This window comes from Heteronotia binoei, chromosome 1 (assembly GCF_032191835.1).
Source record: "Heteronotia binoei isolate CCM8104 ecotype False Entrance Well chromosome 1, APGP_CSIRO_Hbin_v1, whole genome shotgun sequence".
Taxonomy (NCBI): Eukaryota; Metazoa; Chordata; class Lepidosauria; order Squamata; family Gekkonidae; genus Heteronotia; species Heteronotia binoei.
Window position 1 is genome coordinate 240,846,693 of NC_083223.1, and position 25,821 is coordinate 240,872,513.

At 44.2% G+C, this 25,821-nt stretch overlaps 1 protein-coding gene across 3 annotated transcripts; it reads left to right on the forward strand.

Annotated features, from left to right (window-relative positions):
- Window positions 1-6,017: 6,017 nt before the first annotated feature.
- On the forward strand, window positions 6,018-24,215 carry CTSB (cathepsin B). Of its 3 annotated transcripts, none has more exons than XM_060249929.1 (10): window positions 6,018-6,072; window positions 14,341-14,494; window positions 15,391-15,476; window positions 16,559-16,673; window positions 18,554-18,672; window positions 19,016-19,101; window positions 20,963-21,109; window positions 21,833-21,949; window positions 22,677-22,805; window positions 23,964-24,215. In XM_060249929.1, the coding sequence occupies exons 2-10, from the start codon at window positions 14,369-14,371 to the stop codon at window positions 24,059-24,061; spliced, it is 1,023 nt and encodes a 340-aa protein (XP_060105912.1). In that variant the 5' UTR covers window positions 6,018-6,072; window positions 14,341-14,368; the 3' UTR covers window positions 24,062-24,215. The 3 variants fall into 3 exon arrangements, with proteins under 3 accessions (XP_060105912.1, XP_060105920.1, XP_060105929.1); XM_060249937.1 differs by having other exon boundaries at window positions 6,068-6,210; XM_060249946.1 differs by lacking the exon at window positions 6,018-6,072 and adding an exon at window positions 8,074-8,091.
- The last annotated feature ends 1,606 nt before the right edge of the window (window positions 24,216-25,821 follow it).

A 25,821-nucleotide genomic window follows, 5' to 3' on the forward strand; every position in this document is an offset into this window, starting at 1 on the left:
AAAGCCACTGTAAGGCCAGCCCCCTAACCCCTATGTCGGCAAGGCGGCGCTTTAGTAACTGATGGTCGACTGTATCAAATGCCGCCGACAGGTCTAATAACATCAGTACCGCAGAGCCGCCCCGATCCAGATGCCGCTGGAGGTCATCCACCAAGGCGACCAGCACTGTCTCCGTCCCATGGCCCGGTCGGAACCCAGACTGGCACGGGTCAAGGACGGAAGCGTCATCTAGGAACCTCTGTAGCTGCAACGCCACTGCCCTCTCAATAATTTTGCCTAGGAATGGTAGATTAGACACCGGACGGTAATTCGCCAATTCAGCCGGGTCTGCTGTACATTTTTTTAAGAGAGGGCGAACCAACGCCTCTTTCAGAGGCGTTGGGAAGTGCCCCTCTACGAGGGATCTATTTATGATGTCCCGTAAAGGACTTCTGAGCTCCCTCTGGCAGGATTTAATCAGCCAAGAGGGGCAAGGATCCAAATCACATGTTGTTGGGCGAGCAGCGGAGAGGATCCCATCGACTTCCTCTAGGTCGAGCGGGTCGAAGCGATCCAGGACCAACCCCGAAGACAGGCACGGAGCCTCAATTTCACTCACTGTTTCCAAGGTGGTAGGCAGGTCTTGGCGGAGCAGTGAGATTTTATCCGCAAAATATTTCGCAAATGCCTCACAGCCAATCTCCAATTCTCTAATGTTTGGTTTGCCTTGTGGCAAAGTTATAAGGTCCCCAATTATTCTAAACAGTTGTGCTGGGCGCGAATCTGCGGATGCAATCTTGGCTGCAAAGTAATTTTTCTTTGCGGCCTTGACTGCCATCTCATACGACTTCATAAGCGTTCTGTAGGATGTTCTCATTGCTTCGTCCCGAGTATGTCTCCACTGCCTCTCTAGTCGTCTGAGCCCTTGTTTGAGTTGGCGCAATTCCAAGGTGTACCATGGGGCCAACCTCCTACGAGGGCGCAGAGGGCGCCGGGGTGCTATTTCGTCAATGGCCCTGGTTAATCGGTCTTGCCAGGTTTCCACAAGGCCATCGAGGGAATTGCTAGTGGGCCAGGGTTCCCTCAGGGCCGTTTGGAACCGTTCCGGGTCCATCAGGCTCCGAGGGCGAGCCAAAATAGGCTCTCCGCCCATACAGGGTTGGGGTGGTGTCCCCACACGAGCCTTAAGGGCTAGGTGATCCGACCATGGTACCGCTTCCAGCGCGATATCGCTCACCGAAATCCCGGACGCAAAGATCAGGTCTAGTGTGTGCCCGGCTTGGTGCGTGGGAGTCGTAACAAATTGAGAGAGCCCCAGTGTCGCCATGGAAGACACTAGGTCCATCGCCTGAGTGGAGGCCGTGTCGTCGGCATGGACGTTGAAGTCACCCAAGACCATAAGCCTCGGGAACCTCAACGCCCAGCCCGCCACTGCCTCCAATAGTGATGGTAAGGCGCCGGTTGGTGCGTTAGGCCATCATGATCCATCAGCTGCTTGCATGTAATGCCAGTAGGTTATACTATTACATTCTGTACACTGTAGTACGGTCTTGTTAGTCTCTGAGGCAGGGCTGCCATTTCCCCAGAAGGGATGGGGAATGCTTTGCCCCAGCTTCTGTTTTCCATTGTCACTCTTCTGGATGGCCATAGAAAAAAACCACCCTCCATGGCAGCAGGATATGACTTCAAAGAAAAACCCAGAAGTGATTTCACTCTCCTCTAGGAATTGCCAGAAACTCTATGGGGACTTCTACACGTTGCCAGGCATGAACAAGTGGTACTTTATAAGATACCACTTGATCAGGTATCCCCCACCCAAGTGGCACCTGCGGGATTTTGCGAACAGGTGGTAAAACCCAAGGGAAAATGTCTACCAGAGAGGCTGGCTAAATCACAAAATGTTTAGTGGTTCAAAGGTAAGCACCCTAATACAATGGAAGTACGGATTTTCTAAGGGGATGCTCCCTGAAGAAACAAAAACAATTCCTCCTGTGCTCTTCTGAAGTACCTCCTATTCCAATTAATGGGAAGAACGTTCTTTGCTTTGGGGCAGAACCAAGCAGGCAACAGAAACTCTATTTGCATGTACCACTGTACTAGACTCTTACTTGATTTCTCCTGAATCATTCAGTGGTGTCAGCTTCGAGTCAATGACTGGCGTCTTTCGTGCACTCAGAAACCTGGCATTAGCACACAATAAATGTTATTCTCCAAGCCAGGAAAAGCTTCACCAACTGATCCCTGTATAGCAGCCATTATTTTTATTTATTGGCTTTGTACCCCACATTCCCCCTCCAAGGAACTGAGAGTGACGTATGTGGTCCCCTGCCCCAATTTTATCCTTAAAACAAGCAATGACTGGCCCAAAGTCACCCAGTAAGCATGGCAGAATGGAGACTTGAACCCAAATCTTCTTGAGCTTACACTGGATCTCTGTGTTTCACACACTCACACCATTGCTTTTAACAATACAGGAAAGCCCCAGTCAGGTGTTTTGTTTTTCCATTTTCTGACCATCTGATGATCCTTTTTCAGCTGCCTTTGCATCCAGCAGTCATTCAGACACAGAACCTGTAAATAAGTTTGTATAAAATCAGTGATCTACTAAATGGTGCCTTGCGCCTTGCGCTTTCGTTTTGGCTTGGATGGCGCAAGGCCTGGTATTCTACCCTTTCTTCAGCCTTGGCTTTGCCAGGTCCAGCATCCATCCAGCACAGTTTGCCTTTTTCTACACAGTGCCTGATGAGGACAGAAACTTGCTGAGATCATCATTTCCTCATCCACATTCTGAATCACAGAGGACCTCTGCTAGGTTATCAGGAAGGACATAGTTGCACAACCAGTTGTGATCTGTTCTGAGCAAGAAGCAAGACTTGAGACTGCAGTGATAAAAATGCTGATTAACAGGGCAATCCTAAAAGGAGTGACAGCCTTCTAAATCCATTTAAGTCAAAGGGCTTAAAAAGATGTAACTGTGCTTAAGATTGCACTGTAAATAGTATCTATCAAACGGATTTACTCCCTTGTAAATTTGCATAGGATTGGGCTGCATGTCCTATGTACATTTGATTGTGAATAATCCCCACTAAAATCAGTGGTGCTGAATTCACAGTAAGCATGCATTAGGATTCAGTCGATGAGCCTGCAAGTCACAATGTTTGCACAGAGCCCCATTCAAATACAGTACTGCACGGAGCCCCATTCAAACACATGGCATTGCCTCAAAGAATAATGTTCCAGACTGGGTTCTCATCAGTGAATTTGCACTGCAACCCTAAGCTGAGCTGCACTTTTCTAATTTTTCTTAAGATGGGTGCCAGGTGTTGAATAATTTTCATGTTACATTCAACACCATTCATGTTACATTCAACGTCATTGAATCCATGCATTTGTCCAGGTATTGACCTCCAGTGTTATATGCAAAGAATGGAAGCTGGCTCTTTCAGCAGTATATGTTCATCAAACAGGTGGCCAGGATCTGTAAGGCAGCCTTTTCCAAAAATTACTAAGGGGTTGATGGATATGTAGACACAAAGCTCATGTCTTGCCATTACCATAGCCCCAACATTCAAACCAATGTGAAATGCACAGCACAACTGCCTTTTCCCCACTGCCACAAATGCCCTTGTTAGGCTTGCCATCTCCCTCTCCCTCCCCCCCCCCCCCAGGCCTACTTCTGTATCAAGAAACAGCAGTTTGCCCTACATGTCAATGATAATACTTGTCTCTGGACTAGAGAAAGCACTACCTACCAATTTCATAGATCAAGCTGCTGTAAAGACATAAGATCAGGCCACTGTAATATGCAGAGATCCATGTCATGTGTGTATTACTTCCAGGGTACCAGAGTCTGGAGCTACTCCAGCCCATGTTTTAGGGATGGCTCTGGGTAAACTGGCTAGGCAAACTGTGGTGAAAGTCTCTGGTTGGCATTATCTCCTCCTAATGTCTGCAAAGCAACATGCCCCTCAAAGTACAGTTTACAGAACATAAGTTAACAACCAGCAGGGTACTCCAGAAAAGTTAATTGTTCCTTGGGCTTTCTCACTGCTGTCCTTACTTTCTTCCATCAAATGTAGTAAGGTAAGCAAGTTAAACAAGTGAAGGGCAATACTGGAAAAGCCAATAATGCCAGGAAAAGTTGAATGCAGCAGGAAAAGAGGAAGACCCGACATGAGACAGACTGAGTGCAATCACACAAGAGATTTGGCCCAACCTAGCCATGTCTCCCATTTGGATTTAATGTGTGTGATCATATGTGCACATCTGCCCCACCCCACCCATACCTACCTCATCTTAGGAGGGGCTGGGACCAGATTAAATAACCTCTAAAATGTATGTAGGGCATGTTTCCCTGCTGTCTGAATGGCCAGGGTGTGTGATGCACTTGCCCTGCATGTGTATGAGCAGTCTGAATGCTCCTCTTGCATGTGTGTGGCTCGTGCCTCTACCAGCAGCAGGGCAGGGGCTGTATGAATGCCACAGCATGTATCAAAGAGAACCAGCCGCATGCCATGGCAAATCTCTCATGTGATTGCACCCTCTGACTCTAAAGAAAGGCACACAGCCCTCAGTTTGCAAGATCTGAGCAAGCCAGTTAACAATAGAAATTTTTGGAGAACATTAATTTGTAGGGTTGCCATAAGTCAGAAACAACTTGATGGCACTTAACACACACACACACAATCAAATTAAGGTGGCCAGTGTTTTGTGTAAAAGTTGTTAGCAGCCATGGTGGTTCAAAAGTGAGATCTAAAAATCTAATCTACGTACCTTTTACTAGGACCAACCAAACAATACATAATAGTGTGCAAGCTTTTGAATTCTCCAGAAGTCTTCCTGAAGCTGGACGTTGCTAAAACAACATTAACAACAATGAAGATTGAAAAGTTTTGGGAAAGGGAAAGGTCTCAAGACACTGAGGTAGATTGAAATGGCAATGGTTTCAAGTTACACCCAGCTCTTTTGGCCAAGAAACAGTAAACTGATTACACTCCACAATAAAAGCAAAGTCCAGCAAATGTCTCTGATGTCTCTCTACATCAGCAAAACTCAAGATCCCTTTTTGGAAAACAGCACAGAGAACGTTTGTACTAACCTCAGGGCATAAATGTAAAGTGTTGCATGAGATACATATACAGACCCAACTGAAGCCAAATTATGTACTTTTGAGTTCATGCTGCATTCTTACATAGTCCCTTTATCCTCTGGGTGACACATTCCTCTCATTATTGCTTGAATTTAAAAAATCCTAACAGTAGAAAGTTCTTAGCTGCTTTGTTCTGAGTCCAGTGTATTTCATAACAACCTGACACACCAATATGCACTATTTCTAAAGAGCCCATAAATGGAAGATGCTAAGGACCTTCTTCATGTAAAGCTGATTCTCTGTCATAGAGGCTCAAGCCAGATGAGAAAGCGGATCCTCAAATAAATTTCCTGAGCATTTTTTATTGCCGAATAGCTGCAGTCTGCACTGCAAGCCCTTAACGAAGGAACCGCTGAAGGACCTGAAGGCCTAGGGATGCCAGCCTCCAGGAGGGACCTGGGTATCTCCAGGAAGCAGAGCTCATCTCCAGACTATAGAGATCAGTTCCTCTTGAGAAAATGGATGCTTTGCAGGGTGGTCTATTGCAATCCATCGCTGTCCTCCCCAGGCTCCATCCCCAAATCTCCAGGAGTTTCCCAACCTTCAACTGGCGATCCTAGTACCCACCCAGCCCCCACCGGTGGCCAGGCGAATCCTGGCAACTCTAGCTGCAGCTCAGGGATAAAGCAACTCGCCCTAGGTTCAGCCCCCGGGATCTCCGTTAAAGAACCAGATGATGGGAGAAATGCTGGGGAGAAACTACCAGAGCCAGCAACCTTTACACATCAAGACCAGTGGTATGATTTCGTCTATGAGATTCACTAATCTGAAATATGAGGGGCTGACATCACCCTTCGGTTTTTTGCGCCCGCAAAGGCAAACAGTAAAGGAAATCTAATCATATGATACAATCAAGTGGGTGGGCAGACAAGAAGGGGGGGGGCGGTGTCATGTGACGAGAGTCAGGCGCTGCTGTGCCGGGCGGAGAGGAGCAACCACGTGGGGTGAGTCAGCAGCGGGGAGGAGCCGGGCTGGGAGGAAACCAAGGCTGGCTGCAGTAGATAAAGGGCTCGAGGAGAGGTTAGGAGCACGGGCAGAGGTCTGCTAGCCGAAGCGGGAGAGCGGAGGAGCTCTTGTTTTAGGTAAGGAAAGCTTCTTTCCCTATGGAATTGTAGGGCCAGTTCACCTTGTAGCAAGGGGGCACAGAAAGGCTATGTGATGGACGGGAAAATAGAAAGGGCGTGGTGGTGGGGGGAAGGGAGGAGGAGGGTTTGGCCGGGTTTGGGACTTAGATCAAGCACTTCAAGTCCGCAGTCCTGTGCACTACAGTTAGGGGGTAAGACTGGTTGAAGGGCAGTTCCCAGCCAGTCGCGTTTATTCTGTCAAGAGTCACGCCGAAATAATTGCTGGAAGGTAACATGTTGCAGCTTCTAAAGCGTAAAGTGGGACTGAGATGGTGTGAAACTTTGTCAAGGCAGAGCCCCGGGGAAAGGGAGGTATGGGAGGGGAGGCCAGTTTTGTTAAGGTAGACAGAGCCCCCCCCCTTAAAAAAACAAATTGTATTGTGTCCTTGTGGTGGAGTTATGTTTTTTAAAGTATGTATTAAACCAGAAATCGGTGCGTTCAGTTGGTAGGAAGATCAGCCAGGTTTTAAAAGGTTTGGGGAGTTTTAGAAACTTGATCTCTCTGCCTGGGTAGTTTTGGGGTGATCTTGTTGTTGCCTTTACAAAACCACACCATGGTGTCTGTGGAAGCATCCCATAATAATTAACACTCACTTCTTTTTATGAGATTATCCTTTGAATGGTTAACTTTTATTATGTTTACTCAGTGCATCTGCACATATTGGAATTGGAAGAAATCTCCTCTCTGCCACTTGGTTGGATTCTTGAGCTGGGTTTTGTTGTCTTAAATTGGTTGCTTTCCTGCAGTTTTGATGTGGTGCTCAAGGAACAGCCCTGTGAGACAGGTTAAACTGAGAGTATGTGACTGGCCTAAAGTCACCCAGTAAGTTTCCATGGCACAGTGGGGAATGTGAGTCTCCCAGATTCAATACTGACACTAACCACTATATATGTTTATTTTTATTATATTTATATCCCGCCCTCCCCTATAGAGAAAAGCAAGGATTCTTCATGAGGTTACATACACGCTACAGGTGTGGGGGGTTAGTAAATGGATAAGGTGGGAACTGTGTCCTCTGTAAATGGAGTGAGGTGATTCGGCTTTTTTCCAAGTGTGGGGCTATATTATATTCTGGAAGTATGGGTTGAAGGCCAGGAGCCTTCCTCATAAGCTAGTTAGAAAAGGAGCATGCTTGAATTTGATGCCTTTCATCATAGAGTTGGTAGGCATCTCCACGGACATCTAGTTGAACCCCCTGCACAGTGCAGGAAATCCACAACTACCTCCCCACACACACACACACACACCCCTGCTCCATGCCCAGAACATGGCAAAAAAAAAAACCCTTCAGGGATGCCTGGCTAAACTGGTCTGGAGAAAAATATTTACTTTTCATTGTTTTGGGTTGCAGCCCAAGTATGATTTCCTGTTGGGGGCAGTTCTGACATTTTTGTGGTCTGTCACTGTCTTGCTTTGGAATTGCTTTTACTGTGTCTGTTAGAAGTTTATGAAGTGTGAAAGCTACAATTAGTAGACATTTTAGTCTCTGTGCCTCTTCCTACATGCCTCCCTAAGGATATGTTTTATGCAACTGAGGAAGTGGCTTCTAATTTGCACGAAATACTTTCATCAGTCATTAGCTGCTGCAAGGCTTTAGTTTGCATGCAAATACTTGGTGCGGGTCTGATTAGAAGTAACAGACTTTAAAGTTTGGGTGTGACTTCACTTTACTGTGTGGTGGACTTGATGCTCTGCCAAGCAAACAAGTCTCCCAGTGCAGTTCCCAGGAAGACAGAGAGGAGGACAAAGGACCCTGCACAAAAGATTGAGGAGGAGTCAGGCTGTATTGCCCATACTTAACATCCAACCAAAAGGCAATCCTAACTTGCTTCCCGTGGGTATGCACCACTCTGGAATGTATATGCTGTACTTTTAATAGAGACTCAGGTTTTTAAAAAGTCATTGGCTTTCAACAGCTGAGTTTCAATTTGATAGCTGAGATTCAATTTAATAGAATCATAGAATAATAAAAGTTGGAAGGGACCTCCAGGGTCATGTAATCCAACCCCAGAGATAGAAGGGTAAAGCAAAAGATGCAAAGGACAGCTTGAAAACCCATAAGGGGGCCCTGTATTTCAGGCTGGGATAGCAGCAGAACTGTACTCAAAGGCTGGTTGAAGTGATGTATGGAAAATTTGGCTCCATACTCTCCAGATTCTTTTCTTTGGCTCTGTATGAGGGCTTTCCCCATGCTCCTATGCCTTTCTCCTCAATTCTGTGCTCCTGACTAAGCTCCTCCACTTGCCCTTCGGCAGCCTTGCTTTTGAGCTTCTTCTAGAGTTGCCAAGGGTTGAGGTTTCTAAGGGCTGCCCCAGAAAAGACAATTCAGGGTAAGGGGCCGATAGCGGAGGGGAGATGCTGTTGCCCACTTGGCTGAATAAAAGCGGAGTGTCACTGATGCCAGTCATTCTCCACTCACAATCCAGCAAGTGCTAGCATTCCTGCAACTGGGCCTTGGCCTTCAGATTTCTGTTATCTCAGCCTACCATACCTCAGAGAGAGCTAGGTGGGTAGCTGTGTTGGTCTGAAACAGCAGAACAAAGTTTGAGTCCAGTGGCACCTTTAGGACAAACAAAGTTTTATTCAGAATATGAGCTTTCGTGTGCACATGAAACCTTATACATTGAATAAAACTTTGTTGGTCTTAAAGGTGCCACTGAACCCAAACCATGTTCAAAGAGAGCCAGTGGATAAGACCCAGGTCGGAATTCCCATTTGTGCCTAGCAAGCTCAGCTTCTCTCAGCCTAACTACCTCACAGGGTTGTTTTATCAATAGTGTAAACTGCTTTGGGTCCCCATTGGGAAGAAAGGTAAGATATAAATTAAATAAAAATAACATAAAGAATTGTGATGACAAAATGGAAGCTGAGAGGGCCATTTAGGCCATTCTGAGCCCCCTGGAGGAAGGGCAGCGTTAAAATTTGGGAAAGGGTGGGATACAGATTAAATAAATAAGGTATGGTTCCTGGATATCCATCTGTCTCCCAGATTATTAGGGTTGACAGACCTATGGAGTTTCCTTTTATTTTCAGGGTTCTTCATTCTGCACGGATTCCCTGCTTCTGTAGCATTGGATGTCACCGCTCTAAGAATCTGAAGCAATTTGTTCTATGGGGAAATTCTTCTTTGTTCTGGAACTTGGCCCATGGCAGAAATGATTTGAAACTGATTTGAGGATTCAGTAGACACAGGGTGGGGGAGGGGCTGTGATGGTTCAGGAAGTTTGCTGCTATATTTTTTATATTTCTGAAAAGAGCTCCAAATCCCCCACCACCACCATCAAAAACCATTTTATCACAAATCCTGTGAGGTTGGTTGGGCAAGAGTGACTGAGTCAAGGCCATTCAGCATGCTTCATGGCTGAAAAGTAGATTACATATAGGTTGGGTGGTATAAGGAAGGATTTTGATACTACCCCACACATTTGCCAGCTGAACTAGGGCTCATGAGTTGATGTTTGCTTTGGTATTGCTTAGTTCTGGCCTTGATGGTGATCCAAGGCTCAGCCCATGAGGTCCAACTCTTTTAAGACACAGCTTGAAAAACTTGTCCTTTGCCGGTTGACTCCTTTGGGCTTTGTGAGTTTGTTAGAGCTTCCTCCATGAGAAAACTTTTATTGGCAGACTTTCTTGAAACACAGCTTGCTCATTGCTACCAGCCTTCTCCATGAGATTGCTGGATTTGTCCTCTTTGTTTGGCATGGCTACAGTGAGACCCAGTATCCTGGCCAAGGAACCAGGTTAGTGGTGATGTGTCTTAAACATGTCCCAAAAGCCTTTGCAACACACAAGTTATACAGACCAGCTTCATGGTGTGTTTCTCAGCAGATACACTGATGCAGGGAGAGTTCTTTGAATATCAGAAGCTGAAAACTGAGAACAGCAAAATGATTCAGAATTATGGGGGAACCCACAAACTTCTTTAAAAATAAACTTTTTCTGTTTGTGCAATAAAACTGCACTGAAACAAGAGAAAGGAAGCAATCACTGTGAGGAGTGTCAGGGAGCTTGGGCTGTGGCTACCATCCAGCTCAACTACTCCTCTGAGGCTTTTGTGTTTCTAGAAGGATTAATGCCATTCTTGGGGGGAGGGGAGGAGGAAGCAAGTTCTGACAGCCTGGTGCAGGTAATATTTGCTTTGTTCTTAATCTTGGTTATTTTTATTGTGTTAAAAACCAGCTCACTGCAAACACAGTACCAAGTCTCCTTGGCTTTATCTACAGCAAAGTCCTGAGTTGGCAGTTTGTGCTTAGATAGGGGAGGGAGAAAGACCAGACGGCTGGTTGTTTGCCTCTTTTTGTCCAACTTACCTTGATGCTTGTGAGGATGGCTTTGAGTTGTTATCTTGTGGTCTTAATCCTGGATTTCAAGCATTCTCTCCCCCAGCCGGAAAAAACCCCCTACAAAGACCACAGGCTTCTGGTGAATCTGGGTGTGCCGCCTTTTTTTTTTTTAAAGTTGTTTGTGTGAAATTTAATTTCCTTCAAAAGTGCACGGTTGCTGTATAGGGTGGTTCAAAAGTAAAAATGTCTGGAGGAGTCTTTAAGTAACATCCTAACTTCCCCCTAATCCTTTTCACATTTGTGTCTTCCTTCCAAAGGATTCGGGGCAGCACAAACACAAACTTCTTCTTGCAACAGTTGGACCTGGCTGCCAAGTGTGAAGTGTAAATTCCCCCCAAAGCCTCATTCACATATGGAGGTGAATGAGGTGGTAGAAAGGGCAGCACCAATTTCAGGTGGTGGATATCAGTTTAGGATGACCCACTTATGCATACTTAAACAGCCCTAAAATTGGATGAAAGGTAGCCGGGCAGTAAGGACTGGAAAGGGGGTTACAGATAGGTGGGGACTAGTAAATCAAACTCTGGTTACAAGAGGGCTAGCCACTGTGAGTATCTGATGCTTAGTGCAAAAGGAAAGCAATCTCTTGCCCTCTGAAGCAGAGAGCTGTTTTGCATGTATTTTAAAGTACCGTAGATTAGCAACCTAGAGGCCTCTGGAATCTGTTCATCTTGTTATGACATTGTTTTGTGGGCTCTTAAATGTCCTGTGAAGTGTCACTGTTAGTTATAGAAATGGAAAGGCTATTCCTGAGAGTATCAGAAGTGAAACTAGCTGCCCACGTGGTCTGGCAGTTCTCAGAAATAAACTTCATTTATTTCTCTGCCTTCTGGGTTATTTTGTTATATAGCAGCTGGCCAGTGTGTACGTGAAATGGGGAAACCAAGAGTGGCTTAACCACAAGTATCTGTATTGGATTACATCTGTCTTTTGGGAAGGATTGCAGAGGAGGTAAGATGTTAAATGAAAGATTAATTGGCTCCAGTGCATCCAGTCCTTAAAGTGTGCTTCAGGACTAGCTTGGGATCAGTTCAGACTGTGTATACTTGGCCAAATTCAAGCTCTTTTGTGTAGAGAATCTGTAACCTTGGGGCAGAATTTAGAGCTGAGAAGAAATTGGGCAACTGGGGAATGTGTCAATTCTGCATCATTCTGGTTTTTCTAGTATGGTTTCTGCAAAGGACTGTGCCTTCCACTCTGGAGCTTTCATCATCCCTTAAGCTTTTTGGGATTTCACTACATATTAACAGTGTATTTTTGCATCCCTAAGGGCTAGAAACTTTCCTTTTCAAGAAAATCAATGTTCCAGAAACTGACTTCTCTGGCCTATACCAGATTCTGCTCTTTCTGTGTCCCTGCACTATCACATGTGTCCAGGCCTGGTATGCTTACTGCATTGCCTTCAAGGCCTCAAGGTCTTCTGGCCAGAATGGAAGATCCTTAGAAATAGTTAACGTTTTGGCAGGCAGCTTTTGCTTCAACTTCTGTATGAAATAAAATAAGTCTGCGGGCGTCTATTCTTGATATGGTTGGCCTCCCCAGCCAGCACTGTCATCTGTGCTAGGAATTGGAATCAAAACTGCCATCCCTATGAGATATCATGATGTGAGATGGCTAGGCTGGGCAATATGTGATGTCATGGTAATCTGAGTGCTGTTGAGTTGTCTGTTTTAAAATGTTTTTATTGTATTTTATTGTTTTGTTATGTTGTACTCTGCCCTGAGCCCTACAAGGAATGGGCAGAATAGAAATTTACTAAAATAAATAAAAATAAAAATTTGCTAAAATAAATGAACAGCATTGTTGAATTTAGAGATGGATTTCTCTAGCCAAAGAACTTTGCAGTTTGGCACATTCAAGATGCTTTCTTCTGTGAAACATTAACTGTTATCAGTGTACTGTGCCCTGTAGTCATGAGCCCCCTGTGTTCAAATAAGCATGGGGTCTTCCAAAGAGCATGACTGATATTGTCTCCCCCGCCCTTCTCAGCTGAACTATTATCTAGAGAATAGAAGTTGTGGGTTCCATGGTGCTTCTGATGAGTCTTAGATGTAGAATTTATCATAGATTCTTGGTCGAGAAGCAATGGCATTTTTGCTGCATGCAGTTTAAACGCTTCTTGCTTGAGTTCAAAAAGTCTGTTGGATTATGAGATAACTGATTAGCTCAGTGTTATCAACAGACTATCTTCAGGTAAGCCTTTTTGAAAACGAGCTTGTTCTAAGAAAGACTACAAGACCATATCTCGATACCAGACCATATCTTGCTGCTCTTTTAATTAAGCAGGACTAACTACTATCCTGATGTGTTAATACGGATTGCAATTTGCTCTGGTTAAAGAGGGCAGTTCACTTAAACGAAGCCATGTTGAAAGACCCTAGTTCAGGCTAAAGATGCCAGTTTTCTACATGCAGGAAACTTTTTTTTATATGGAGGAACATTCCATCTTATCATTCCTTGTCAGCTGTCTGAAGTGGCACAGCACAAAAGATAGGCTTAACGTCCTTGAGTCCTAGTTGCTCTGTGGGGAAAACCACAGCATGATAGGAAATGGGCTAGCTTGGCTGCACAGCTGAAAATTGTATACCCTATCCTCTTCATGTTTTAAGTAGACTGTAGTAGTACAAAACTGTCTGCAGAAGGAGGTTTCTTTTTAAAACTGGGAGACAGTCAGTTGGTGCTCTGTATGTTCGGCTTCAAACTTGCAAAGGTCAGAGAAAAAGCATTCATAGATTGATTGCGCTATGGGAGGGAGGCTTCCAGAGGAACCCCACTAAAAACATTATGTCTGCATCCAAAGCCCCCCCCCCTTTTTTTTTGCAAGAGGCTTGTAATGTTGAATCAGATTTAATGTCAATTTAGTGACCTGCTGAAAGCATTACTGGTTTTAATTTTGGTCTTCTTGTGTGGTTAACTATTGAGTTGCATTTCCATTTTCTACACATCATAATATGCACCCACAATATTACTGCAGTATTTGTTTCCTGCTTAGTTAAAGTGAGATTCTAGGTGTGTGGTATTTGTCCCACATTTGATATCAAGTCTTTCTGTAGGTGGTGAGTATCTCTTGACCTTTCTGAGTTGGCTGTCTCTAAGGACACTGGTAAAAGAATCGAGATAATAAATGAAATTGTCCCAGGAACTACTAGAAAACCAAAAGGGCACAGGAAAGTATGTTCTTCCAACTATGAATCTTGGACCATCTGGTACAATTGCCAGTAGGTCTCACCCCAGCCCTGCTACAACGACTACGCTTTGGGTGCTAGGGCCTGAGCCAGTATGCAACACATGTGCTCTGCTTCTTGCTTATGGGGCTTGAGTTTAAGATGGAAAAATGCTATAGTGTTGTTGTGGTTGCCTCTCCTAGCCATTTAAAGCTACAGTGAGACAACCGTGTTCTTTATTCCAGCCTGGCAGAAGACATTTCAAAGCAAGCAGACCTTGAATCAATTCTTAATATTACCCTAAGTGCTTTTTGATCTGATTACAAGACAATGTGGTGCTGGATTTACAGTTTGCCTGGCTTCAGTGTCATGCTCTTTTTCCTCCATAATGAACCAGTGACTCAAGTTTCCAAATAGTCACTCGCCTGGTGACTTCTGATGAACCAAGAACAGTATTAGACAGAGCCAGATCTGCAGAATTCTTTCAGAATATACTTGACTGACAGAAACAAGTGTACAGGTGGGCTAGTTAGTGTTGGAGTCTAGTTTGTTACAGTCATGGCAATCTCTGTTCTTTCAGGTGGTCTCTTAGAAGTCTACTCGCCAACATGTTGCTGCCCATAGCCTCTGTGTGTCTCCTGGCAGCCCTTGCAAATGCCCGCAGTATTCCCCTCTTTCCTCCTCTCTCTCAGGACATGGTGAACTATGTTAATAAACTCAACACTACATGGCAGGTAAGTAGTATTTGGGTAGGAGATAGCATGCAGGTAGGAGGGTATAGCCAGTGTCTACTGTTCACTGGACTATCCCTACACTGTGTAGAAATTCTGTCCCTGGTGGGTCTAGGAAGCCGAGTTATGACTTGTTCTCTCTGAAATAACGCTTGATCTTCCAGCTTGTCTGAGACCCAATAGTTCTGTTCATCTGTACCTCTTGCTTCCTGGATTAAGAGGTGAGCCAATGGCTGCCCCTTCTCTGTTGTATCCCAGATGTCTGCCTGCATGGTTGTTACTCCTGTATCCAGGAGGAAGCACCCAGAAGAGGAGGGCAGTGTTTATCCTTGATGATCAGCTTCTGCTTGGGTCTGGCTAGCTGTCACCCAAGGGCATGAAGTAGCCAGCTGGTAATGTTTATAGTATAAGCTGTAAGGCTTTAACCCCCTCATGTAGACATAATACCTTCAAGATACTCAAAGCTGAGTTCTTTAAGTGCATGGAACAACTGGACAAAGGACAACCTAAAAAGTCAAGTTGCTGCCCTCAGACTTGGAATCCAAGATGAGAATGAGGGAAACTTAAAACTGGAAACAAAGTGTCAAGCCAATTTGGGTTAGATGGTAGGGAAAAGTACATAATGTATAGGAACGTGGTGTCTTTCATTCACCTGGGCTGTAGGGTATCTTTTCCTGCTCCAAGCTTTTTGACCCTGCATTCTAGCATGTGGAGGGTTTTAGCAGGAAAACATTATCTACAGACATTTTGATCTGTGCAAAAAAAGAGAGAGAAACAGACCATCTACCTAAGAAAATTGTTTTCTGTGCCAGCAAGCAAAAAATGGGAGAGTCTAGTTATCTTTGAATACTGTCTTGTCAAGCTGTGGACTACCATAAACTTCTCTTTTTCTTTTTAAGGCTGGGCATAACTTTCACAATGTTGACTTCAGTTATATTAAAAAGTTATGCGGTACATTCCTGAATGGCCCCAAACTTCCAATAAGGTGAAGTATTTTTTTTTCTTTTACTCTTAATTGTGTCATGGGTGTTTTAACCTGGCTTTTTGGACCATGATTTCTTACTGCTTCCTGTTGGATAGCTTTATTTATTATTAAAAAGATCCTGGAGATATGCACTCAAACATGCAAACTTTGGGAGACAAGAAATTGGGGGGGGGGGGGAATAGGAAATGGATTGTTTTGCTTTCAGAAAGCTGGTTGTTCAAAATAGTACAGTCTGAATAGGGGGGGCTTGTGGCTGGCACCTGATAATGACATCTGAGACACTATCCTGTAAGTGCATGTTTGATCCCTACAAAAAAGTGGCCTAAGATGGCTGTCTCTGCTGGGAAATGGTGACTTGCCAACAGTATTGGGGCTTTCTGGGGGCAAGGGCACCTAGGTTAATGAGCTTCCAGGTCCCAGTTTTCTCACATTCACAAAGACTAGTTCTCAGAACACTTGAGTGCAACCAAAATTTTTTTGCAGTAATAGTAGATTAAAATAGGATTTCTGAATCATTAGCATCTTGAGGGATGCTGAGATGTTGGAAGCAAAGTGTTCAAGGTCTAGATAAGGCTATTCAATTATTAACACAGATAGTAGCCATAGGATAAGCTGTAACTTTCAATAAATGACATCCTGATTGTAATATTACAAAACCTCTGTAATGTGCTTAATTTGTAACCCGATTTATAGCTAAATCTCACAGAGCAGCTTATAGGCGAGCGTCATAAGCTATAATGAATGCCACCAGTTGTGGCCACAGGATTCAGCAAATAATGTAACTCACATCTCAAAATGTCTAAAAATCTCTGGTCCTTTAACTAGGATGAATTTGCATCTCTCAGACTTAGACGGTGAATCTTGGGTCTTCTTCTGGGTAGTAGATCACATGGAGTGGGGGGAAGTTATTGGCTTGGCTTATTGCAAAGCGGCAATAAGTTGTGCTATAGTTGGAGAATGTCAGGAACTTTGACCCAGCTGGTCAGTGTTGTTCTGTAGAGTGTTTGTTTGAAGTATGGGGCAAGACGGCTTAACCTAACATGCTTTGCTTGCATTTCTTTCCCTTCTGCCCCACCCCCCAGGTTAGGGTTTGCAGCTGACATGGAGTTACCCGACAGCTTTGACTCCAGGCAACAGTGGCCAAACTGTCCAACAATTAGTGAGATCAGAGATCAAGGTTCTTGTGGCTCTTGCTGGGTAAGGCTAATATCAGTAGCTAAAGGAGGTACCTAGGACTGGCAGGGTGGGCTGTTTCTTTGGGCATGGGCTCAGATGGAAATACTGTATTTGTTGGTGGATTAGTGAGAAGAAACCTTAAAGGCCTTTTATTTTTTGACAGGGAAGACCCCCACTTAATTAACCACCACTGTCTTCTCTTTGGTAGCATGATATTTTATCACCTTTTAAGGACTGGCATCCATGCCACTATGCCCCATCACCAGGCAAATTTAAACAGTAAAGAAGGCAGGGAATTGTTTAAAGCCCTGGCCTTAGAATGCTTAAAAAATCATAGGTCGTTAGCCACCTGTGAGGTAAATCTGCAATTTGTGGCAACCCTCTTGCTGTGTCTTAATTTATTGATTTACTTTGGATTTATATTGATTTACTTTGGATTTAATGTTTTTAACTGTGTAAATTGTGTATAATGCTTAAATTTTTATATTTTTATGTTACATTTTATATGCTGTAAGCCGCCCTGAGCCACTTGTGGGAAGGGCGGGATATAAATCATAAATAAACTAAACTAAAACTATATCCTGCTCTCTTCGCAAGCTGACTCAGGGTAGCTAACAAAAGTTACAATATTAATATCATTAAATTTAGACAATTAAAATAATTTAAAACAACATTGTGCTTCTAATCGAAAGACATTAGATTGGCGGGATCACGACTTGTATTAACCCAATATACCCGTGTCTATTTGTATGCCTGAGATAAACAAAAAGCAGCCTAAAATAAACAGACTTTTGTTAGTCACATTGTGAGAAGACAAGACATAATGCTAGGAAAGGTTGAAGGCAGCAGGAAGAAAGGAAAACCTAACATGAGAGAGAGTAATTCCACCAAGGAAGCCACAGTTCTCAGTTTGCAAGACCTGAGCAAGGCTGTTAACAAAAGGATATTTTGGAGGTCATTCATTCATAGGGTCGCTCTTACTTGGAAGTGACTTGATGGCACTTAAACATAAACACAAAGTTTAAACTGCATACAAATGTAGGAATGTGAGTCTTGGAGAAACAGTTTTTGCTGTATGATGATGTTACAGAGGATGAGAGAGAGCTAGCCAGAAACTGCCAGTCCAGTGTTAAGAGTAGAATCCCTCTGATTTTTGTAAACCTATTTACTACACAGACTGAGGTTTGCTCCCCTCTGCTTTGGGAAGGCCCAAGTTTCAGTGCTATGAGTCAGTGTGCACCTTTCCTAGCAAACACACAAAGTTGGTCAGCTTTTTCCTGAAGTAATGAGAGATAAGGAAAGTCCTAACGTCCCTGGCAGACTCCCCAGTCCCATCAGAAAAAATGATTTTTAGAAAGGAGCTAGTAGTTATCTGTTAGCCATCCTGAGCCTATTAAAATAAAAAATAGGGCTTACCTAATACACCAATTTCCTGCACAAACAGTGCAGGAAGTATCAAGGGAGGGTATAATGGAAGCTTGTGAGGAAGAAGCATAAATGCCCAACACCGCTATAATCTTCCCCTCTTGCCATACAAACTTTTAAAATATTTTAGAGGTGGAAGGTTAATGTGTTCCTGTTTGCATGGGGGCTGATTCCTTTCTTCCCTTTCAGGGTTGGTTCTGTTACTTCATTGTTAGTTGAAAAGCTCAAAGGGACATCATATGGAGTCACATCCACAGAATATTGGGAGGGGGGGGGGGTTCAGTCCAGATTTTTTTTTACTAGCCCTCAAAATTTTCAGTGGTCTTTCAGGACACGACTTATTTATTTCCAAGGCATTTCCATGCACAACATGGAAAGCAAACAAAATGCATATAATATTAAGCTCTTGGTGTGCAGTAAGGACTTGGACCTGGAAATCAAAGTCTTAGTTGACTCTTTGCATTGGTGTTCTGTAGGCATTTGGTGCAGTGGAAGCCATTTCAGACCGGGTTTGTGTTCACACCAATGCCAAGGTGAGCGTGGAGATCTCCGCTGAAGACTTGCTGTCCTGTTGTGGTTTTGAATGCGGGATGGGGTAAGTAATCTCCATAGCCTGATGCTTCAGAGTGACTTATGGTTCCTTTACTTGAGAGAGTTCCCAGATGGGTTGAAGCCTTTGGAGTTCAAGAAAGCATGCTTCCTTGTTAAAAAGCTTTGGTGGATTGAGAGTTGCCTGAACATACCTCAACCATTCAAGATGGGGGAAGAAGTCATAAGGTCCTCTGAAGGTTCTCACACTTTTTAACCACAGTGACTCTGCAGCTCTCCAGAGGGATGTTGTCCCCAGTTTTCTACGAATATCTTGTCTCCTTTATCCTTCCTATATTTCCTAGGAGGAACCTGAGAATAGTTGTGCATAATCATTACTTTTCTTGCAGATGCAATGGAGGCTATCCTTCAGGTGCATGGCAGTACTGGACAAAAAGAGGCCTGGTATCGGGTGGGCTTTATGGCTCACATATTGGTGAGTTACTTTACACACTTCATTGGGGAGGGCCTACAATATTCTTCACAGCATCTTCTCATTCCCCACCTTGCAGCCCAAATGTTGACTGTTTTGTTATGCAGCTTGTTGCTCATCTTGCACAAAGTCCCATTTGTTAAGTGACCCACCCAGGGCTTTTTTTGAGCAGGAACACACTGCCAGTTCCAGCTGGCTTGGCATCAGAGGGTATGACCTAATATGCAAACGAGTTCCTGCTGGTCTTTTTCTACCAAAAAAGCCCTGGACCCACCCATCAGTAAACTTCCACTGGCATCTTCTGCTGCAGCTCTGTACTCCTAAGCCTGTCCCAGCGTCTCTGGTCTTTCCCTTCTCAATCGCCATCAAAGCTTTGCAGGACCTTGCCCAGTTCTGCAAAGCCTGCAAGACTACGCTATTTCAGCTAGCATTTAACTGAAGTTATGACCATCACCGAGCTATTTGATCTAAATGGATGTTTTAAGACTACTTAAAGCCATCTTCAAATTGTACTGAAATTAACACTGAATTGTTTTAAGTTAATATTTTAACCTAAATGTTTTAATGTTGTCTTACCATGAACTGTGAGTCGTCCTGAGTCTGCTTCAGCAGGGAGGGCAGGATATAAATCAAATAAACCTAAACCACTTGTACGGAAACTATAGTTGCATGCAGGGCTTTTTTTGTAGCAGGAATTCCTTTGTATATTAGGCTACACCCCCCCTGATGTAGCCAATCCTCCAAGAGCTTACAGGGCTCTTCTTACAGGACCTACTGTAAAGTCTTGGAGGATTGGCTACATCAGGGGCATGTAGCCTAATATGCAAAGGAGTTCTCTCTACAAAAAAAAGCTCTGGTTGCATGACCATCTCACCAGCTCCATATTGAGCTAGTTTTGGAGTTGGCAGTCCCCATAATGTTGCATTCTGTGCCTCTGATGAAATGCAGGGTAGTATTGGCTATCTTCCTCTTCTCCAACCTTTCTAGCCTCCCATGGCCCTGCTTAGACCAAAAAAGGGAATTTCAAAATGCTGGTATTGTTGTGCTGTCAAAATCCAGTTCTGCCACAGGTGCCAATTTCACTTGTAGCTCACCTAAGCCACAACAGTTACATTGGGAGAAATGGGAAAAGGGACCAGTTAGGAGCAGATAACTGAATGCAAAAGGCAGTCAGGAGGAGCAGAGAGTGGTCAGGAGGAGCAAAGTGGTGTCTGCCTCTTGGATAGTTTATTGCCAAGGCTGTCTCAACCCTTTATTGTTCTGATCTGTACTGTAGGCCAGTAGTTTCTAGCTTGCACCCTGAACCAGACAAAGTCTGACAGATGTAAAATTTCCAAAAAAAACTTGAAGTGAGGGCAGAGGAAAGGACAAGGTTTTTTTGAAACTCAGACTCTCAGGGTGGGGCTTGATCAGGATTGTCTGCTGAAACTGGTAGTGGCTCTCCAGAGTCTCAGGTAGAGGTCTTTTAAACATCACCTACTACTTGAACTTTTTAATTGGAGATGCCCAAGATTGAACCTGAGCCCTTTTGCGTGCCAAGCAGATGCTCTACCAGTGAGCTGTGGCCCCTTTCCCTTATATTTGAGTGCAGCCTCAGTTCATATCAGGATCAGTTCTTGCTCATGTTACTGAGTGGCGCACCCCTACTGTGGACTCTATAATACTATCTTCCATTCTGCTGTTCCCTACTCATGTATTGAACACCTGATCCTTGGCGTTTGAATGAAATTATGTATTTTTGCATGGCTTATTTTGGTTAGGTTTCATGTGGGCTTCATTGGGTGTGGCATTAGAGTTCACTACCCCATGAAAAGGGTGTTCATGGGTGGTACTTGACTCCCTGTTTTGTCTTCCCTCCCAACAGGCTGCAGGCCCTATTCTATCCCACCCTGTGAGCATCACATCAACGGATCCCGACCCCCTTGCACTGGTGAGGGTGGCGAGACCCCCAAATGTGTGAAGGAATGTGAAGCAGGCTACTCTCCCTCGTACCAGAGTGACAAGCACTATGGTAATAAAATCTACTAAAATATATACTCAAGTTTAGGATAGGCTAGTAAGCTTTACAGGTAGACCACAGAGCTGCTTTGGCAGAATTGTTAAAATCTGAGAGATCTGCATCCCCACTGTGCCTTGATGCTCAGTTGCTGTCTGTCAGCATACGCTGCTCTGAGCTCCTTAAAGGAACAGCAGGTTAAATATGTACTAAATTAGTCAAGTGAGTAATTTTGAGGCCACTTACAAAGACTGCAAACTATAATAAAAACAAGCCACCGGGATTCTGTCTGTGTCTTCAAGCCACAATGGGTGGGTTGGCCCCCACTGATGAACCTCCTGATGGTGCCTGGTTTTTTTGGCCACTTTTTTGACAGTGTTGGACTGGATGGACCATTTGCCTGATCCAATGTGGCTTCTCTTATGATCTTCATCATGGTCTCTGTGCAGTCCTGCTTTTGTTCACAGGGCCAACTAGGTAGTTTTTGCATTATATATATGGTTGTCTTTAAAAGGAAAAGCATGCTTCTAGTCCCTGTGGGCTAGGAAGAAACTGGAAAATACATCCTAAGGAATCTTAGCCGATTGGAATTCAGAGCCAGATGCTACCATGGGGCAGCAAGACATTTATGGGTGGGAGATCAGCAAATGTGGACTAAACTGCTTAAAAAATTCTGTTAACTTCTGTGTTACTACTACTTCACTCCAATCATTTCTATTTCACTTCATTCGTTTCTAGGAGCTACCTCCTATAGTGTCCCTCGTAGTGAAAAGGAAATAATGGCAGAGATTTACAAGAATGGGCCAGTGGAGGCAGCTTTCTTGGTGTACTCAGACTTCCTTATGTACAAATCAGGTAAGCCTAACCAATTAACGTTTTTAAGTGACTTCAAGGTCAAATGGCACAAGCAGTGCCAGCACGTCACTCCTTCATACACAGGTGAATTGAAAGTTTACCTTCAGAATGGACAGCCCCACATTTGGAAATGGGGTGGGGGGGGCAGGTAGAGACTGAGACTTAAGTCAGCGGCTCTGAGAATTTAACTTAGCATAAAAAAGCATTAAACGTTGCTTTGTAAGGTGGTGTTACTATGTAATGTGCTGTCTGTCTCCTTACTGAGCTCAGTTAAACTCACACACTTGAATCTTTAAAGGAAAAATATGAAGGTTCTATACAGCCACACTCTCAGTTATTTCTGAATTTGGGCCAAGTTTCTTCGAAATGACTTTCCATTCCACTCTGCAAGTATTCCCTACCTCTTCCTTCATGACCAAAAGAATGCAATCTGCTCAGTTTACCAAAAAGAGCAGTTTGTCTGGACCCAGAATCTGTTGCGGGGGAGGGTGGGATGTGTGGTTCTCATAGCAAAGGTTTTTTCAGTTGCAAAACATGCAGTATTTTTAGCAAAATCCTTAACCCCTCCCTTCATGAGCATAAAACCTTAGGCCTGATTAAATGTGTTGTGCCTTCCAAATACCTTGCCTGAAGATAACTTTGGCTGACTTGAGTGGTGACTGTAGTAACAGGGGCCCCAAATCCAGCATTCGAGGAAGCTACAACTCTTTCTTTCCCCCAAATGTAGGTGTCTATCAGCATGTCTCTGGAGAGGCAGTTGGAGGTCACGCAATCCGAATCCTTGGCTGGGGAGAAGAAAATGGCACCCCTTACTGGTTGGTGGCTAATTCCTGGAACACAGACTGGGGTGAAAATGGTAGGTGATCAATTGATTCTGAGCCCATGGGGTTTGGGGGCAGATTTAAGTTACCTCTCCTTTTTGATGTAGTGGTTAAGCGTGCAGACTCTTATCTGTGAGAACTGGAGTCGATTTTCCCACTCCTCTACGGGCAACTGCTGGACTTACATTGGGTCAGTCATAACTCTCTCAAAGCTGTTCTGCTCAAGAGCAGTTCTGGGAGAGCTCTCTCAGCCCCACCTACTTCACAGGGTACTGTCAGGAGGGGAAGGAGACCATAAGCCTCTGTGAGACTCCCTCAGGTAGTGAAAGGTGGGGTATAAATCCCAATCCCTACCACCTTCTCCTTTATCTGGGAACATTTGGGAGAATAGCACAATTCTGGGGGGAGAGGCAGGGGTGAGAAACCAGACTTGCTGCTTACTCCAGAGGCATACAAGAGCTCCACTCACTCTTTACATGTCAGAGTGCTGGCTCACTTTTAAAAAAAACCCTTCTGATTGCTTAGGGGGTAATTTGTCAAGATCCTATATTTGCTAAGACCCAGCTCAAAGCCCCCCCCCCCCCCTTTCAGAAGCAGGTATCATCTAGGAACAAGGCCTTTTCTTTGATAGTGTCAAGATGGTAGAATACCTTCCTGAAGCACATTTGCCATGTGCCTCCTCTGTTGCTATTGTCCCTTTGCTAGCTAAGACTTCTGGTCAAACTCTTAGTAATGTTTATTATTTGACAGATTTAAAAACCCAACTCCTGGCTTGCTTGCTGCTTTATCTAAGTCATTGGGAGCAGGGGAAATTTAGTTCTGTAACACGTTGCTTTGGAGGCCAGTCTTAGTGGAAATATGGGATTTAATTCCAGGATACTCAGCCTTTCCAGTGGGCCTGCCAGTTCACCAAGAGCCTCAGAGGTATTTCTCTGAGCACCACAAACAACAGAAGTGCAGTTTTAGGACTATTTATCAAGATGTGCACCTGGCAAGCAAACACCAGATAAACTCTTATTTAAAAAAAAAACCCAGCACATTAATTATACCAAAACTATAAAAGCAAAACAAATAGAACTTAAAAGAGTTAATACTCAGGTGCTTGTAGCAGAGACTTTTAACAGTTCATGGCATGACTACTAGCTTGCAAATGTAGGGGGGAAATCATACAGGCTTTATTTTTCTCCCTTTAGGTTACTTTAAAATCCTCCGAGGCCAGGACCACTGTGGAATTGAATCAGAGATTGTTGCTGGCATCCCAAGCGTGGGCTACTACCAGAGTTGGCTGTAATGTTCTTCTGAACCCAGACCGTCCTCCTTTTTATTCTGCAAATCATTGGAATTAATTGTACCTGTGAAGCTACCAGCTGTGGCTGCAGAAATCTGAATTCATGAGAGACATTTTAGACTTGAGCTTCTTATTAAAGTTATTTTTAAAAAAGAAATGTATAATTGTGTTTTCCGGCAGTCTTCCTCTGCAGCTGAAGTGGTGGGTTCTCACTGTTAGTGCTGAATGTACAAGGTCTGCTGCTTGATGGACAAAATGGCAGACAAGCGACAGATGAAGCTGGCCTTGCAAAGTAGGGATTGTTCATGGGGAAATCTTTCTCCCTCCCCCCCCCCCCTTTGCTGGAATTCAGGGCACATAATTCCTTCATCAGAAAAAGTAGCAAAAGAGCATCCATTCTACAGTGTGGTGAGGCAGTAACCATGAAGATCCTGTGATCCACTCTTTGGGGTGCAGATGGGGGAGAGGAGTGCCATAGCTTTGCTTCCCAAGCCCACAGAGCAGAACTTACACCCTGGTTCTTGCATGTGCCTGTTTGGAGAACAAATGGCAACAAAGCCCCCGTGGCACTGCTACTTGCTAGACGTGTCTTTTTTTCTTTTGTCTTTAAATAAGTCTTTTTAAAAACATTCACTTGGTTACTACGGAAGCCCAGTATGATGCAGCAGAATAGATGTTGACATTTGGGTGAAATTCCTGGCTTTCTTTGGACTAGTTACTGTCTTCCAGCTTAGCCTGTGTCCAAACATGCTTGTAAAGGACTAGTAAGGTCGTCAGCCTGAAATAGGGAAGGAACTATTTTGCATGTTGAACAACTGACAGACTTGATAGTGCAATAAATGAGTTGATGCCACTAATGTATTCGTAGATTGTCTCATGCTTATGCATGCCAATGCTTCATGTTTTGTAGTTGCATTTCACTAAGCCTCTGTACATAATACTAACTGGATGTAGCTTTCAGAAGTACAGGCAGACAGGTAGATTCCCTCTCTGAACTTAGTGCTTTGGAAGGGGAGGATTAGGAGTGATCAACTGACCTAGCACAATCTCATCCACTTGTTATGTAAATTTGTACTGATACTGCTGATAGTAGTCCTTTTCTGATGTATTTGGAGCAAGAATTCTCCAGAGCCAGGGAGTCTACACAAGCCATCACAATGCCCTGGAATGAGGAAGCTTGGTCATCTGTACAGGGGAGGGTTAGTTGCAGAGGGCAGCAAACAAAACTGTTTTGAGATGGCTGTGTGTGCTCAGGTGTGTATAAAACTGGAGCTTGTGTGCCTTTTGGCCCTGGGATGGTGGGAGAAGGAATAAGCTGGGTTTTTTGTTCTGCAGGTAGTCTTTCCTTCCTTCACAGCTGATGTTTCTTGCTGATTTTACCCTTTCCTCTTATTTAGCAAGGAGACTTCTGTTAGTGCCATTTTGTATAATATATAGCTATAAATTCTGTCTCATAACGCCTGGTTGGCTTTGCATGACTTCTAAGTGGGGAAAAATTGCCTTCTGCAAGGGGTACTGTTCTGCTTTAGCCTGGAAGAAAGCTTTCCCTAATTTGTATCTCTGTAGTGTTGCCTAAATCTTCAATGGGGTGAGAACCAAGCTTAATTTGTCTGGGGTGGGGGGAGATTTGAAGAGGTGCTGCTGGTTGATTGGCAGCTGGAGTGCAGTGCAGTTGGCTCCAAGCAAAGGAGAGCAGAGCTCTGTCGAAACAGGTGCCTAGATGCAGAGCAAAAGATTCAAAGACCATTTAGAATAAGGGCTTC

Coding starts and splice junctions, on each gene's coding strand:
- CTSB (XM_060249929.1), top strand. CDS start 14,369: ATGTTGCTGCCCATAGCCTCTGTGTGTCTCCTGGCAGCCCTTGCAAAT. Junction 15,477..16,558: donor GGCCCCAAACTTCCAATAAG/GTGAAGTATTTT, acceptor CCCACCCCCCAG/GTTAGGGTTTGCAGCTGACA. Junction 18,673..19,015: donor GGTTTTGAATGCGGGATGGG/GTAAGTAATCTC, acceptor CTTTTCTTGCAG/ATGCAATGGAGGCTATCCTT.